Here is a 15,047-nt window from a genome sequence, read left to right as displayed (position 1 = left end):
GATTCTGTATGAAGAATCCTTCTAGCTTCTTCTTGATATTCTTCATGCAGTGTCAAACTTCTTTGGGATGATATCATTACCAACAGTTTAGAAAACAATGCCTATGCGCTTCGTTTTTAGGAAGTATCATCTTCTGTTTCTCTACAAATTAATTTTCCATTTGTTTTGTGGTATCCTAGGTACTTATCAATCCACCAAGCAGTTAGTGTGTGTGTGAACCAATAAAACATTCTAGGGGACATACAGGTGAATAGGGCGTGCTCATGGTCATTCGTTCCTTAGTCTCAAGTCTTCAAATTCTTCCTTCTCAGTCAGCTTTGAAAGCTGGATATGGATTTCCGAAGGCTTGGATTAGACACTTGTAGAACGTTGATGGGAGGTAGGTGGGGAGGTCGCTGTGTTATTTTGATACTCTTCCACCTTCACAACTATACTTTATTCATCATTAAATAAGACCTTGTTTATTTCAGGGTTTATACACCTATGGTTCAGTTCACTTCAGTTCAGTTCAGTCGCTCAGTCGTGTCCTACTCTGTGACCCCATGAATCGCACCTATGGTAGTTTCACTATTTTTTAACTCAGTTGTTAAGAATGTATTTTTGTATGTATTCAAAAATTGTTCTTTATTTCCTTTGGATAGGTACATAAGTTCCTGATTACCTTCCAGGTATTTTCACAGAATACTCATTTCTGGGCTAGATAATTTTAATCGCCTTCAGATTTCTTGTATCTCTTTCCCCCATAGCTTTAGTAAATTTTCTAAATGGTTACATACACTTATATTCGATAGAATTATTTTTTCTACTTGACCTGCCCTCCAAAGATACCTATGTAGCAAAATTCATAAAACCTTTTCAACCATGAACTCTTCAAAAAATAAAATAATTTAATGTAGGACTTGGAAGAGACTTTTGAAATTATATAATTTAGAGCCTTGATCTTATACAGTTGTTGCATATATAATACACAGGTATCATGATTCATAGACTAAATATAATAATCCAAAAAAGGGGATACAGCGCTACATGTAATTGGAGGATATTTTATATCTGTTTTATACCTCCGGTCTATCCTGTTTATTGTTTTAATTGCAAAATACCGTGTTGTGCCCTTACATTTCTTTGTAAATTATATAAAATTATATAAATTATATTAAGCCAGTCTTTCAGCCAAATATACTTATCCCCCAGTGGATATATTTGTTGTGTTATTTGTTGTGTTATTCTTGATTTTTAACTCTGTTAGCCAAGATTATTTTGACTCCTAAAATTTATTTGGACTACCACTTTTTATTTTGGTAGCATTTACAAGCTGTTTCTAGTTCATCATTTGACTTGCTTTTAAACTATATACCCAGGAAATCTAAAATTGCTGCTGATGAAATCAAAAGTCTATATAAATGGAGAGACATGTACTGTGTTCATGGTCTGAAAGACTCTCAGTATTGTAAAGATGATGATCTCCCAAATTAATATACAAGTTTAACAATTTTTCCCAAGATTCTCTGGAAATTTGTGTAGGTATGAATAAGGTTATTCTGAAATGTATATGGGAAGACATAGTGACTAGAATACCCAAAACAGTTTAGATAAAGAAGAGTAATGTTGAGAAAATTACTTGATCTAGTTTTAAAACATTATGTGGTTATAGTAATCAACTCTCTGGTTGCCAGAGGGACAAATAGATTAATGCAACGTAATAGAGAACTTAGAAATAGCCCCATACAGGTACAGCCTGCTAATTTTTGACAAAGGTTCAAAAGTAATACAGTTTGTCTTTTCAGCAAATGATGCTTGAGCAGTTGGATAGGTATAGACAAAAACAAAAAAACTAAACCTTACAATATGGCTATAAATTAATTCAAAATAGATTATCCATTTAAATGTAAAACATAAAAAACTGTAAAAATTTAAAAAGATAACATAGGAGAAAAGCTTCAGGATCTGGGGTTGGTATACCCAGAGAAAACCGTAATTCAAAAAGATAAATGCACTCCAATGGTTATTGCAGCACTGTTTACAATAGCCAGGACATGAACACAGCCTAAATGTTCATCAACAAAGAAATGGATAAAGAAGATTTGGTACATATATGCAATGGAATATTACTCAGCCATAAAAAACAAGATAATGCTATTTGCAACATGAATAGTACTAGAGATTGTCATACTGAGTGAAGTAAGACACAGAAAGACAAATATATATGATCTTGCTTATATGTGGAATCTTAAAAAAGGTATAAATGAACTTATTTACAAAACAGAATTAGAGTCCCAGATGTAGAAAACAAGCTTACAGTTATCAAAGGATGGGCAGGGAGGGATAAATTGGGAGATTGGGATTGACATATGTACACTACTGTATATAAGACTGATAATTTGTAAGAACCTATTGTATAGCACAGGGAACTCTAGTTAATACTCTGTAATGGCCTGTATGGGAAAACAGTCTAGAAAAGGGTGGAGATATAATGTATATATATATCTGATTACTTTGCTGTACACCTGAAACTAACACATTATAAATCAATTATACTTCAATAAAGAATTTTTAAAAAGTTATTAGTCACATGACCAAAAGCATGAATAGTAAAAGAAAGATTGATAAAATTTCATTGAAATTTAAAACTTTTGTCTGTTAAAAGAGTGATAAGAGAAGCTATAGACTGGAAAAATATTTTGAAGCCCTATATTTGACAAAGGATCCTCTCTAAAATATGTAAAGAACTCTCAAAACTTAATAGTAAAACAACCGAAACAATCTAATTAGAAAATGGGGAAACAACATGAAAAAAAATCCACAGATGACAATAAGCACATGTGGACACTCATCATATAGTCTAGCATCATAAGTCTAGCATCTGCACTTTGGAACATTTATTGCAGAGAAATGAGAACTTAGATCTACACTAAAACCTGTGCAAAATGTTCATAGTTTTATTTGTTGTAATAGTCCAAACTGTGAACATCCTCACATTCATTAACATGAATGGCTAAGTTAACTATGGAATATCCACAGTATGGAATTCAACAAAGAAGTAAAAAGGAATACTCTCTTGATGCATACAAGAAATTGACTCGAGCTCAAGGGTATTATGCTAAGTGAAAAAAAGGCAGTCTCAAAAATCACATACTGTGTGATTCCACTTAACAGTGCATTCTGTAAACGACAGCGTGTTATATAGAATAGATTAGTGGCTACCAGGGGTTAGACAAGGTGGGGAGAAGGGTGTTCTCCTTATGTTCACCCTATAAAGGGGTGGCATGAGGGAGCTCTTCATGATGACAGAAATTGTTCAGTATCTTCATTGTGGTGGAGGTTACACAAGTCTATACAAGTGATAAAATGGCATAGAACTAAACATACACGTTGTACAAATGTCAGTTTCCTGGTTTTGATATTGTACTATAGTTATATAATATGACATAATGGTTAGGGAAAATTGGGGCTTCCCACATAGCTCAGTTGGCAAACAATCTGCCTGCATTGTGGGAGACTTGGGTTCAATTCCTGGGTCAGGAAGTTTCCCTGGAGAAGGAAATGGCAACCCACTCCAGTATTCTTGCCTGGAGAATCGTATGGACAGAGGAGCCTGGCAGGCTACAGTTCATGGGATTTCAAGAGTTGGACACGACTTAGTGCTATCTTTCTTTCTTAGGGGAAATTAGGCCTCTCTGTACTATTTTTGTAACTTCCTGTGAGTCAGTTACTTCAAAATAAAAGTTATAAACTTTACATATTTTATTTAAAAAAAATACACACACATACACCTAGGCTTCAGAGCTGTGTCCACTAGCCACAGGTTGCTCTTAAAACTAAAATTAACTAAAATAAGATTTTAGTTCCTTGATCACACATTACTTGATCATACAAGTCATGTTTCAAATGCTCATATAGCTTCTTTATACTATAGCACAAATATAGAACATTTCCATCAATAACAGAAAGTTCAAGTGGTACTACTGCTTTAGATAAAACAGTGATGCCAGTTGCCATACATGTTAACATCTACACATTTCTTAGTGAACTATCTTAAGTTTATAAGTCAAAAGATAATAGTATGTACCAGTAAAACTTAAATAGAAAAAAGTAGATTTAATATGCGGAGAAGGCAATGGCATCCCACTCCAGTACTCTTGCCTGGAAAATCCCATGGGCTGAGGAACCTGGTAGGCTGCAGTCCATCGGGTTGCTAAGAGTGGTACATGACTGAGCGACTTCACTTTCACTTTTCACTTTCGTGCATTGGAGAAGGAAATGGCAACCCACTCCAGTGTTCTTGCTTGGAGAATCCCAGGGATGAGGGAGCCTGGTGGGCTGCTGTCTGTGGGGTCACACAGAGTCAGACACGACTAAAGTGACTTAGCAGCAGGAGCAGCAGCAGCAGCAGCAGCAGATTTAATATGACACTTTTAAAAGCTATCATAATTTTTGAGGTTATATCCCATATTTTAATAAGAAAAGGAAATGAAACATTTGCTTCATGTTTGAAATAGGAATAGATATTTTTTCTTTATCTGCCAAGGCAGTTGCGGTTTCTTTTCATAACTACAATACAGAATATATTGGCAATGGCCAAAATAGAAGGAGTGGACAGGTAGGGGAAATAAATATCAACAGAAAAAGTATTTTAAGTATCCCATATTTTTTGTTATTTTCTGTCACTTGGTGACCAGTTTACCAATGGTGGCTCACTGTTGCAGAGGAAGCGTGATTTAGTGACCAGACCTTAAACCAGAATTCTATTTCTGGCTCAGAGTGACCTTGAGGAAGTGACTCTTCTCTTTCTCATAACTAATAAGCAAAATTAAAACTGACTGTTGCTCTGGTGGGCTATAGGATAAGTTATTCTAAATGATTCTAATGTTTTAGGCTAGTTATAAAATGCTTCACTTTATGAGTAGATTAGATACAAAGTTTTGAAGAGTTTAGTAATGGGAAGAGTTACATGAAGTAAAAAGAGGAAATTTGCTTTACCAGACATGAACATTTTTAAGCTTTCAGTTTGAGGGTTAAAACCAAGAAAACTCAGACATAGGGGTAAAAGTTTTTCTTATTCTTTCTGAGGTTAAAATTTTGGGAAAAATTTGGGAGAATGGCAGGCAATGTGCATTTTAGAGATCAGTTTGTTTTTTTTTTCAACTTTATTTTGTATTAGAGTATAGCTAAATAACAATGTTGTGATAGTTTCAGGTGGACAGCAAAGGGACATAGCCATACATATACATGTACCATTCTCCCCATCCAGGCTGCCACATAACATTGAGCAGGGTTCCGTATACTATACAGAAAGTCCTTGTTGGTTGTTTATTTAAAATATAGCATGTTTATTAAAATATATGCTATACAGATGATCCTTATTGGTTATATGTTTAAAAAACAGCATCGTCTCATGCCGATCCAAAACTCTAAAAACCCTTCCTCCCATCCTTCTCCCTAAGAACCATAAGTTCATTCTCTAAGTCTGTGAGTCATTTCTGTTTTGTAGATAAGTTCATTTGTATCATTTCTTTTTAGATTGCACATATAAGGGATATCATAGGATATTTTTGCTTCTCTGTCAGTTTATTTCACTCATGACAGTCTCTAGGTCCATCAATGTTGCTGCAAGTGATACTGTTTCATTCTTTTAAATGGATGAGTAATATTCCATTGTATATGTGTGCTACGTCTTCTTTATCCATTCCTCTATTGATGAACATTTAGGTTGCTTCCGTGTCTTAGCTGTTGCAAAGAGTGCTGCAGTGAACATTGGGGTGCATGCCATGCTGGATGAATCATGAACTTACATCAAGATTACTGGGAGAAATATCAACAACCTCAGATGCCGGGGTCCAGCCCAGCCCCCGCAGGATCCAGGGAAACCTGAGGGAGAAACGGCATCGGCGATTGATTGAGAGAGAGAGAGATAGATAAGAATGTTGTAGATAAGAAAATAGAGGAGAGAAAGAGGCTGATATTCCTTGGTTTACATAGAGAACCAATAAAACTTCAAGACAAGAAGTTTGCCCTGTTCACGGAGGCCACAGGTGCCCTCCCGGTCTCCTGAGAGAGTGAAGACGCAGAACGTCTTCCCGTTCAGGTCTTAGAAACCTGGGCAGATAAGTGAACACAGGGAGCCCCCATGCTCCAAGGGATCAGCCTGAAAAAGAGAGGGAGAGGGAGAGAGAGAGAGAGAGAGAAAGATAGAGAGAAGAAAAAACATGGGGTGACCAAGCTTCTGCGAGGCCCAAAAGCTTTATTTTTTAAAAGGTACTTTTATACCTTGCCTTATACATAGAGGGAAATGAAAGATGCAAGGTCATACAGAGTCAGCCCAACGTTCCAGCAGTATTGCCCTTATCGAAACCATGATTTTTCTACATACCTTTTCCACAAAAGATGTTGTGTACAGTATCTTCTGGCCTTGGAGGCCTGTGAACATTTTATGACCCTCTTTTGATAAAGGCAGCTCAACCAGAAAACTTATTTTCCCTCAAAGTGTTTTTTCTTTATATTTCTAATCTATGTCAGCCTGCCAAACAGAGTTACGTTTTTTCACAGAGCAAAGGTGCAGTGAGTTACAAGAAAGAACCAATTAGCTCAAAAGTCTGATATGGTTAAATTCAAGGCTACACTTGTTTTTCTAGCATTCTCACTATGTTAACTAATACATTCCCAGGTGCACAGTGGATAAGAGATATGGGAACTTAGCAACAAGCATTGGCCCAATAATGAAATCCTACATCAGCACTAGCACTAGTCTAATAACTTTTAACTCTTTCAAAGGCTCTATGTTTTAGGCTTTCCGTGCTTCTCACAGTTGAGAGGCTGTAAATAATTGTATGCATAGCTGCAAGAGTCTGGATAACCTGCCAAGCAAGCTAGAATGCTAATAGAGGGGGTTTGATTTGAAATATTTCTCTCATGTCCAGGAGACTTATTAGCTATAGCCCTAAGTTGATTTTCTCCAGAGAAAAGTGGTCAGGGTTAGCCCCCTGTTAATGTCAGAGGAGTTGGTGAAAGTCATGAAACAGTAAAACAGACAGATTCTGGTTTTGGGGTAGATGCTCGAGAGAGGCTAGGGAGCCCCTTGAGTTCTGAAGCCTTGCTTAACAGTTCTGAAGCCTTGCTTAACAGTTCTCTTCCACATGACCTTGTCATGGGTAGGATCTCCCATGGCAGCTCCTGGCACTCAGATATGCAGATGATACCACTCTAATGGCAGAAAGTGAAGAGGAACTAAAGAGCCTCTTGAATGCTAAATTGCTTCAGTTGTGTCCAACTCTGTGCGACCCCATGGACTGTAGCCCACCAGGCTCCTCTGTCCATGGCATTCTCCAGCCAAGAATACAGGGAGTGGGTTGCCATTCCCTTCTCCAGGGGATCTTTCTGACCCAGGGATCAAGTTCAGGTTTTGAAGTTAAAAAGTCCAAGGTTTGAATTGCAGCTCTGCCATATAGCTTCATCACCTATACAGTGGGGCTAATTAATGCCTTTTTGTTAGGGTTGTTATGAGAAGGGTGCAAAATAATACACAGGTGTAATTACCAATGATAATATTAATTTTATCAAGACATGGAATGGAACGATTGTGGTGTTGCTGCTGCTGCTAAGTCACTTCGGTCATGTCCAACTCTGTGCAACCCCATAGACGGCAGCCCACCAGGCTCCCCCGTCCCTGGGATTCTCCAGGCAAGAACACTGGAGTGGGTTGCCATTTCCTTCTCCAATGATTGTGGTGTTAAGAGCAGATAAATAGCTTTGCCCTTTTTTTTAAATGAAGATTTATTTTTAGCCACATAATAATGTTTTTTTGCTTTTTTGAGGGGATTACTAATTTTAGCTTTATAACAGATTGGTTGATACTATGATTCTTAAAGCTGTTCTCAATTTATTGTATGAATGAATTAATTTAAATCACTTGATTTAAAGTCAAGAGGTATAAATCTGTTTTTATAAAAACTAGCAGACCAAAGTGTAAACAGAAAACTAACGGGAATTTCATATGTATGAAATTTTATTTCAGTGTAATCCCTGTAACAGATTTCTAGAGCTATATTCACATAATATCTGAAAAAACAGTGAAAAAGTTTAGCTAATTATAAAGATATTAAAAATCTACAATGTACAATGTCAAATAATCAGAAAATATTCCATATGAATTTTTTGTTTGCCTGCCAAACTGCTAAAACATTGAAAAAGATGTCAAGAACCAGAGCCAACATACTTATTTGTGTACTTCCAGTCTGATACACTGTAGCAGGGCAGAACAGGTCCAGTTTCAGCCAGTAGTTCACTGGCATGTGGTCAGTTTGAAGTTTCCTGCTGTACTTTTCTGAGCTAAGAGAGAAGGAACCAAAAATGCTGACATCCTCATTTGACTTCATCGCTTATGCCTGAGCACATAGAGCAACACTTCCTGTGCAAAACCTACCCTAACTCTGCAGAGGACACTCTCAGCTTTCAGCTGATCTGGGTGAGGATGCTGGCATAGGTTGGTGAAATTTGGAAAGTATTAGCCGTTGGATACTTCTTCACACCATATGAACATGGCATGTCTCATTATTATACCTTTCATTTCATAGAAATAAGCTTTCAAAGCTTGCAATGAAAGCTTGCAATAACAACATTCATTGACAGGAAGAGATTGTTGCAGACCAGTTATTAACTCTCAAAACTACCACCCCACGAAAGCATGTTTAAGAAACACCTAATTTAGAAATAAAATGCCATGGAAATTGAACTGAAGAAAGCCTATCAGAATGTCTGAAATGTATATATCTTGTCTCTTTAATATCAATATGTCTATATCTAGGCTTCCTTAACACTCTTGATCTCAGTTTTCTTATCCATACAAAGGGAGGATTTCTAAATTTCTAAGGGTTTGTAATTTTACTGTGTGTTTCTCCAAGTAGTTTTCTCCATGTTTTGTTTTATTCTACCTATCAAAATTTCCTCAAGTACTGTCAAGTACTTTAAGGTAGTACATGACTTTCAATTCTTTCAGAAACACAATAATTTGAAGAAATGATGTTATAAAGTTGTTCTGAGTCTAGATTATTATAGTTTGATTCTGACTATACCATCTAAACATCACATGAAAGGGAAATTAGTGTCACTATGAAAATTTTAAATCCATGTGATGGTAAACCTTAGATGTTTTGAGAAGTCTATGTTATATATTATCTAAAACAATAACTTTGATTAGTAATTTTATCTTACAAGCATGACAAGGATGGGAAATTTGTTCATTGGTGCCTCTTCTTTAAAATTCTAATTTTTGTTTTCAATGAAGTCATTTGGGATTGCTAGTAACCTGGGAAGAGATAAAAGACTTGTTTTGGGGGAGATGGACATGGCTTTGTTATTCAGCATTTCTTATGATTTTTTTTTCTTATGACCATGAAAAAAATTCTGAAATTCTTTAAGACCTAGTTTTCAAGGATAGTTTGTAGATTTAAAGAGTATAACTACAATTAAATCACATGCAGTTGGCCCCATCCTTCCCATTTTGCCACAGTGTTCTAGAGTTCTCTCACTACATTTTGAAATACCTTTGTGGAATTTAGAAATTCGTTACTTGCGTAGTTCTTTGAGGCTGCATCAGTGGTGGAAGGAGTTATGAAACGTAGCTCTGTACTTCCCCTTAGATAGATCTTTACCCTGTCGACCAGAAGATATGTGCGTGACTGGTGTCTAAATGAAGAATACCTATAGATTTTACCCACAAACTGTAGATCCAGATAGTCCCTCCATAAGCAGGAATTAAGAATGATTAACCAGAAGAAAAAAAGGCACTGCTGGATGTTGTTTGAAAGGAATTCTTTATGGGAGGCTGTGAGTATTGTTTTTGCAGTTTCTATTTTTAAAATATTTTAGTTTAAAAACACTTGAACTTTTTGAGTATGCAGAGTATATGAGTAGATTAAAGTAACTGGTATTTATCTCTTTGTTTACTACCAAATTATAAGTAATTTGTATCATTATTGATACAGATAATATCTGAAAAAACAGTGAAAAAGTTTAGCTAATTATAAAGATATTAAAAATCTACAATGTACATCTGGGTGAGGATGCTGGCATAGGTTGGTGAAATTTGGAAAGTATTAGCCGTTGGATAAGTTGAAGGCAACTTAACATGCATAAAATACCCGACTTTTCTTCATGAATGAGTAAAATTTTAGTGAACATGTATTACACTTAGAAATAGTCATTTCTCCTAATTTTTATTGTAACTTTAAAATATAGGATTTTCTTTGCTATTAAATACCAGATTATATATATATAGATACACACACACATATATATATATATATATATATGCAGATGCTTTACCCTCTGAGCCACCAGGGAAATATAGATACATATATTTTATATTAAAAAGAAGTCAAAATAGGATTTATTATCAGACTTGTAGTTTTTATTCTCCAATGGTAAGTATGAATATATTTATTTGGCTCAGAGGTTAAAGCATCTGCCTGGAATGCGGGAGACCCGGGTTCGATCCCTGGGTTGGGAAGATCCCCTGGAGAAGGAAATGGCAACCCACTCCAGTACTCTTGCCTGGAGAATCCCTTGGAGGGAGGAGCCTGGTAGACTACAGTCCATGCGGTCGTAAAGAGTCGGACACGACTGAGCGGCTTCACACTCACACACATAAGACCAAAGGAAACTCAGAATTAGGCTGAAAGCCACTGTAGTTCAAGGGTTTTTTTCTTTGCCCACATTTTTTTTTTAAGCCATCCCAACCTACATATGCTTCTTCAGAGCGTGCATATAGTGCTCACAGCATCCTCGGAATCAGCTTTGAAATGGAACCAACTGGACTTCTGTCCAGCTGTTTATATACTTCTTGGTGCTTCTCCAACCCATTTGTTTTCATCTTCCCAACTCATTTGATCCTGTGGCATTAGGGCCAACAGCTGCAATTGGTCCATAAAGTAGCTGAATAATAAAATGCTATAATCTGATCGTTGTAGTTTTCATGATGACTGAGTTGATAACAGCAGTGCTACAGATTTGTTTGGCAGGTCAGGGGAAACATCATCTTTATTTTACCAGAAGAAAGTTTATGTATAAGAAGGATTGGTAATTGATCCTGAGTGGTATAATTGTATCTCCTGAATCCTAGTCTTATTGTTTACTGAGTACCTGTTAGACACAGTACTTTGTATTGTATGCACATTCTTTCTAATCCTCAGAATAAGCTTGTAAGAACTGTGATATGACCTTAATTTTCTGGTGGAGAAAGCAGACTCTATAAGGTTATAACCCTTATCAACGTATTCAGTGTTACAGCAGCATTATAGTATTACCTGGAATTCAAATCCAGGATCATGCCTCCAAAGCTTGTGACCTATCCATTGCATATTGTAGCAGTAGGTTTTTCTAAATTGTGAATAGTATTTTATATCCATTTTGCTGTTAATGGACATTAACTACTATGATGAAAGTTTCTGTGCACATTATTGTACATCATTTAGTGGAATTGTTGCAAGTGTGTATGTTCAGCTTTAGGAGATGTTGCCTAAAGGTTTTCCATAGTGGTTTTAGTGTGTGAATATTCTAATTCCCCTTCCTAGCCAGTACTTTATCTAAAACAATTTTAGCCATGTGGCAGGTATATCATTTTGTGATTTTAATTTGCATGTCTCTGATTAATAATTTGCATGTCTCTGATAATAATTTTTATATGCTTATTGGAGACCTTTCATGAAGTTCCCAGTTGAGACTTTTGTCCATAAAAAATAGGTTAAGAGCCAAAAATAAAAAGAGTGAAAAAGAAGCATTTAATATAATGTTGTATAGCGATAAGTGCTATTAAATACCAAAGACCAAAGCACTAGGATTAATAGAAAGTGACAAAAATGGGATTTTGAGGAAAGAAAGGCCCACCTAAGAAAGTGGCATCAAAGTGCAGATTTGCATGAAATGTGTTATGGAAGGAAGAGGAAAATCTGGATAAAACATATGAAGCAGAGGGAACTGCAAGTGCAAGGGACTTGAAGAACTTGGCAAGGAAGTATTTAAATTCCTATACAACTTTCAGCTTATGAGGGAAGGTAACAAGGCCTTTACTTTTACTCACCTCCAACTGTACACTCAGTAAGGTATTATTTGGCTTGTTTTCTTCTAATAAAGATCAAAAGCCTTCTATTCAGTCACTGGGGTTCCATGTTTGAACTAGCAACTTCATGTTTTGCCTACTAATTGCTGTATAATATCTAAACATATTTACTGGTGATATGTTTTATGAATGTTTATTCAGTAAATATTTATTGGACAGCCCTGATTGATTGGATGTGATGGAGGAGGGAGAAGAGTTGCTGATTAAAGCAAAGAAGAAAGGAGTTTACTGGAGAGAATCCTAAAGAAGCAGGAGAGTTAGCTGTGAAGGCGCCCGGGAGGAAAGAATGTAAAAAATGAAAATGCGGTCACCACTGTCAGATGCTCCCAGAGAAGTACGGGGTAGGAGGGGTGGGCTGCTGATTGCAGTGGCCTGCTGACCTTTGTGGAAGCAGGATCAGGTCTGTGTTTGTCAGACAGGTGGGCTAAAGGGGAGGTGAGGAAATGGAGACAGTGACCTGGGGTTCCCAAGTTTTGAGAAGTATAAACAAGAAAAAGGATGAGATTAGATAGCTTGAGAAGAATATGGATGGAACCAAGAGCTTTTTGTTTTATTTTGGGTTTTGAGGGGTTTTGTTTTTTGGAAGAGACTTCAGTGTTTGGGTTTTTTTTCCCTCATGACAGGAAGTCATCCTTTGCTGTTGTTCTTGGCTCAGAACAAACAGTTGTGTCTCCCTCCCTCCCTGCCCTTTTAAACTTGTTTAAAACTTCTTATAACTGTATACTTTTCTATGTATTCCAAGAAGATTCACCTTTGTGATCTCATTGATCTTCTTGAGAGGGAGGTACCAAATATTATGCCTGTTTCTTAGATGAAAGCCTCAAAGCTCAGAGCTTGTAGCTGAGAAGTCATTCCACTGATAACTTGTGGGGCAAGAATATTTGTAAGTATACCTTGCCTTGCTCAGAGTTTGGGAATCTGTGTTTACAGCATTAACTAACCTTGATTTGCCCCTTATTCAAGTGGTTATCCTCTGGTTACCCCAGAAAAAAATCTAAATGTTTAGAGATAATTTATAGGTCAGATTAAGAAGCTTTCCCAAATACCCCTTTACTTCCCCCCTGCCCACACACCCCTCTCACCCATCTGTGCACACTCCTATATCACACACACACCACTCATCCCACATACATACCTCTGCCACCCACCCAGCCCATAAATGTTCACAATTGAATACACTTTAGTCCTTGCCCACAAAAGTAGGCTACTTTTCTCTTTCTGCGGTTTGGATTTGGGGTAAAAAAAGTAGCTAGGTTAGAAAGAGTTAATTTTATGAGCTCAGATTAGAGACTGTAAATACAATCATACCTTGTTTTCTTATGCTTTACTTTATTGCACTTTGCAGATACTGCCTTTTTAATTTTTTTTTTTTTTACAAACTGAAGGTTTGTGGTAACCCTGCATTGTCAGATGATGGTTAACAGTTTTTAACAATAAAGTATTTTTAAATTCAAGTATGTACATTGTTATTGCACACTTAATAGACTATACTATAGTGGAACCATAACTTTTATATGTGTCGGGATACCAAAAAATTCATATGACTTGCTTCATTGCTATGGTCTGGAACCAAAACTGTAATATCTCAGAGGGAAGTCTGTAAATCCCTAGGCTTCAACAATAAGGGTTCAGTTGATCATTCAGTTTTTACTGAATTTGCTTTCATTCTTCAAAGGAAACCCTGTAGAATACTAAACAGTTTTGCATAAATTTGATCTAGAGCAATAGTTGTATGCTTTGGTCCTTAAGGATATTTTTTAAGTTTCGAGGATTAACTGTTTAGCCTTGGATTTTTATGCGCACAAAACTGGGATTGATACAATTTTCATTGTAGCCTGATCTCAGTCTCTAAAGTATGAAAAAGAACATAATGTTGATATTTTGATCGTTTTTACAGAATGATGTTTGTGTGATATATTTGTTTCACTTAACCTAGTCCTAAAGTGCTACGCTCAATATGCCAGCAAATTTGGAAAACTCAGCTATGGCCACAGGACTGAAAAGGTCAGTTTTCATTCCAATCCCAAAGAAGGGCAATACCAAAGAATCCTTAAACTATTGCACAGTTGTACTCATTTCATATGCTAGCAAAGTAATGCTCAAGGTTCTTCAAGCTAGACTTTAACAGTACATGAATCAAGAATTCCCACATGGTCAAGCTGGATTTAGAAAAGGCAGAGGAACCACAGATCAAATTGTCAACATCTGTTGGATCATAGAAAAAGCAAGAGAATTCCAGAAAAACATCTAGTTTTGCTTCAGTGACTACGCTAAAGCCTTTGATTGTGTGGATCACAACAAGCTCTAGAAAATTCTTAAAGAGATGGGAATACCAGACCACCTTACCTGCCTCCTGAAAAATCTGTATGCAGGTCAAGAAGCAATAGTTAGAACCAGACATGGAACAACGGACTGGTTCAAAATTTGGAAAGGAGTATGTCAAGGCTGTATATTGTCACCCTGCTTATTTAACTTATATGCAGAGTACATCATGCAAAACTCAAGGCTGGATGAAGCACAAGCTAGAATCAAGATTGCCGGGAAAAATATCAATAACCTCAGCTATGCAGGTGATACCATCCTTATGGCAGAAAGCAAAGAGGAACTAAAGAGCCTCTTGATGAAGGTGAAAGAGGAGAGTGAAAAAGCTGACTTAGAACTCAACATTCAAAAAACGAAGATCATGGCATCCAATTCCGTCAGTTCATGGCAAACAGATGGGGAAACAGTGGGAACAGTGATAGTCAACAGAGTGACTGAACAACAAGTGCTAGACATCTCTCCCAGTTGTAAGTGCCTTTCTAACCCTCATCTCCCGAAGAGGTGAAAGTCTTTGTATTTTAAACATATTAAAAACTCATCAAGAGAAGGAACTCAGTGTCTCCTTTTTTTGTGTTCGGAGTTCAGAACTTTTGCAAATTGTAGATGCTCAATAAGT

At 36.6% G+C, this 15,047-nt stretch overlaps 1 protein-coding gene across 2 annotated transcripts in view; it reads left to right on the top strand.

Moving 5' to 3' along the window:
* The window catches only part of FGD4 (FYVE, RhoGEF and PH domain containing 4), a 236,577-nt gene that overhangs the window by 75,942 nt on the left and 145,588 nt on the right, over window positions 1–15,047 (top strand). Inside the window, exon 1 of one of the 2 annotated variants that reach the window (XM_018048325.1) lies at window positions 9,670–9,819. The exons of the other annotated variant lie outside the window; for it this stretch is intronic. Within the exon in view, the coding sequence (XP_017903814.1) occupies window positions 9,810–9,819 (10 nt within the window). The 5' untranslated portion in view covers window positions 9,670–9,809. Of the gene's footprint in view, window positions 1–9,669; window positions 9,820–15,047 lie in introns of those variants that run through there. 2 annotated transcript variants of the gene reach the window in all.

The sequence above is a fragment of the Capra hircus genome, chromosome 5 (assembly GCF_001704415.2).
Source record: "Capra hircus breed San Clemente chromosome 5, ASM170441v1, whole genome shotgun sequence".
Classification (NCBI taxonomy): domain Eukaryota; kingdom Metazoa; phylum Chordata; class Mammalia; order Artiodactyla; family Bovidae; genus Capra; species Capra hircus.
Note: the sequence above shows the minus strand (reverse complement) of the source record. Positions and strands in the feature narration are given on the sequence as shown.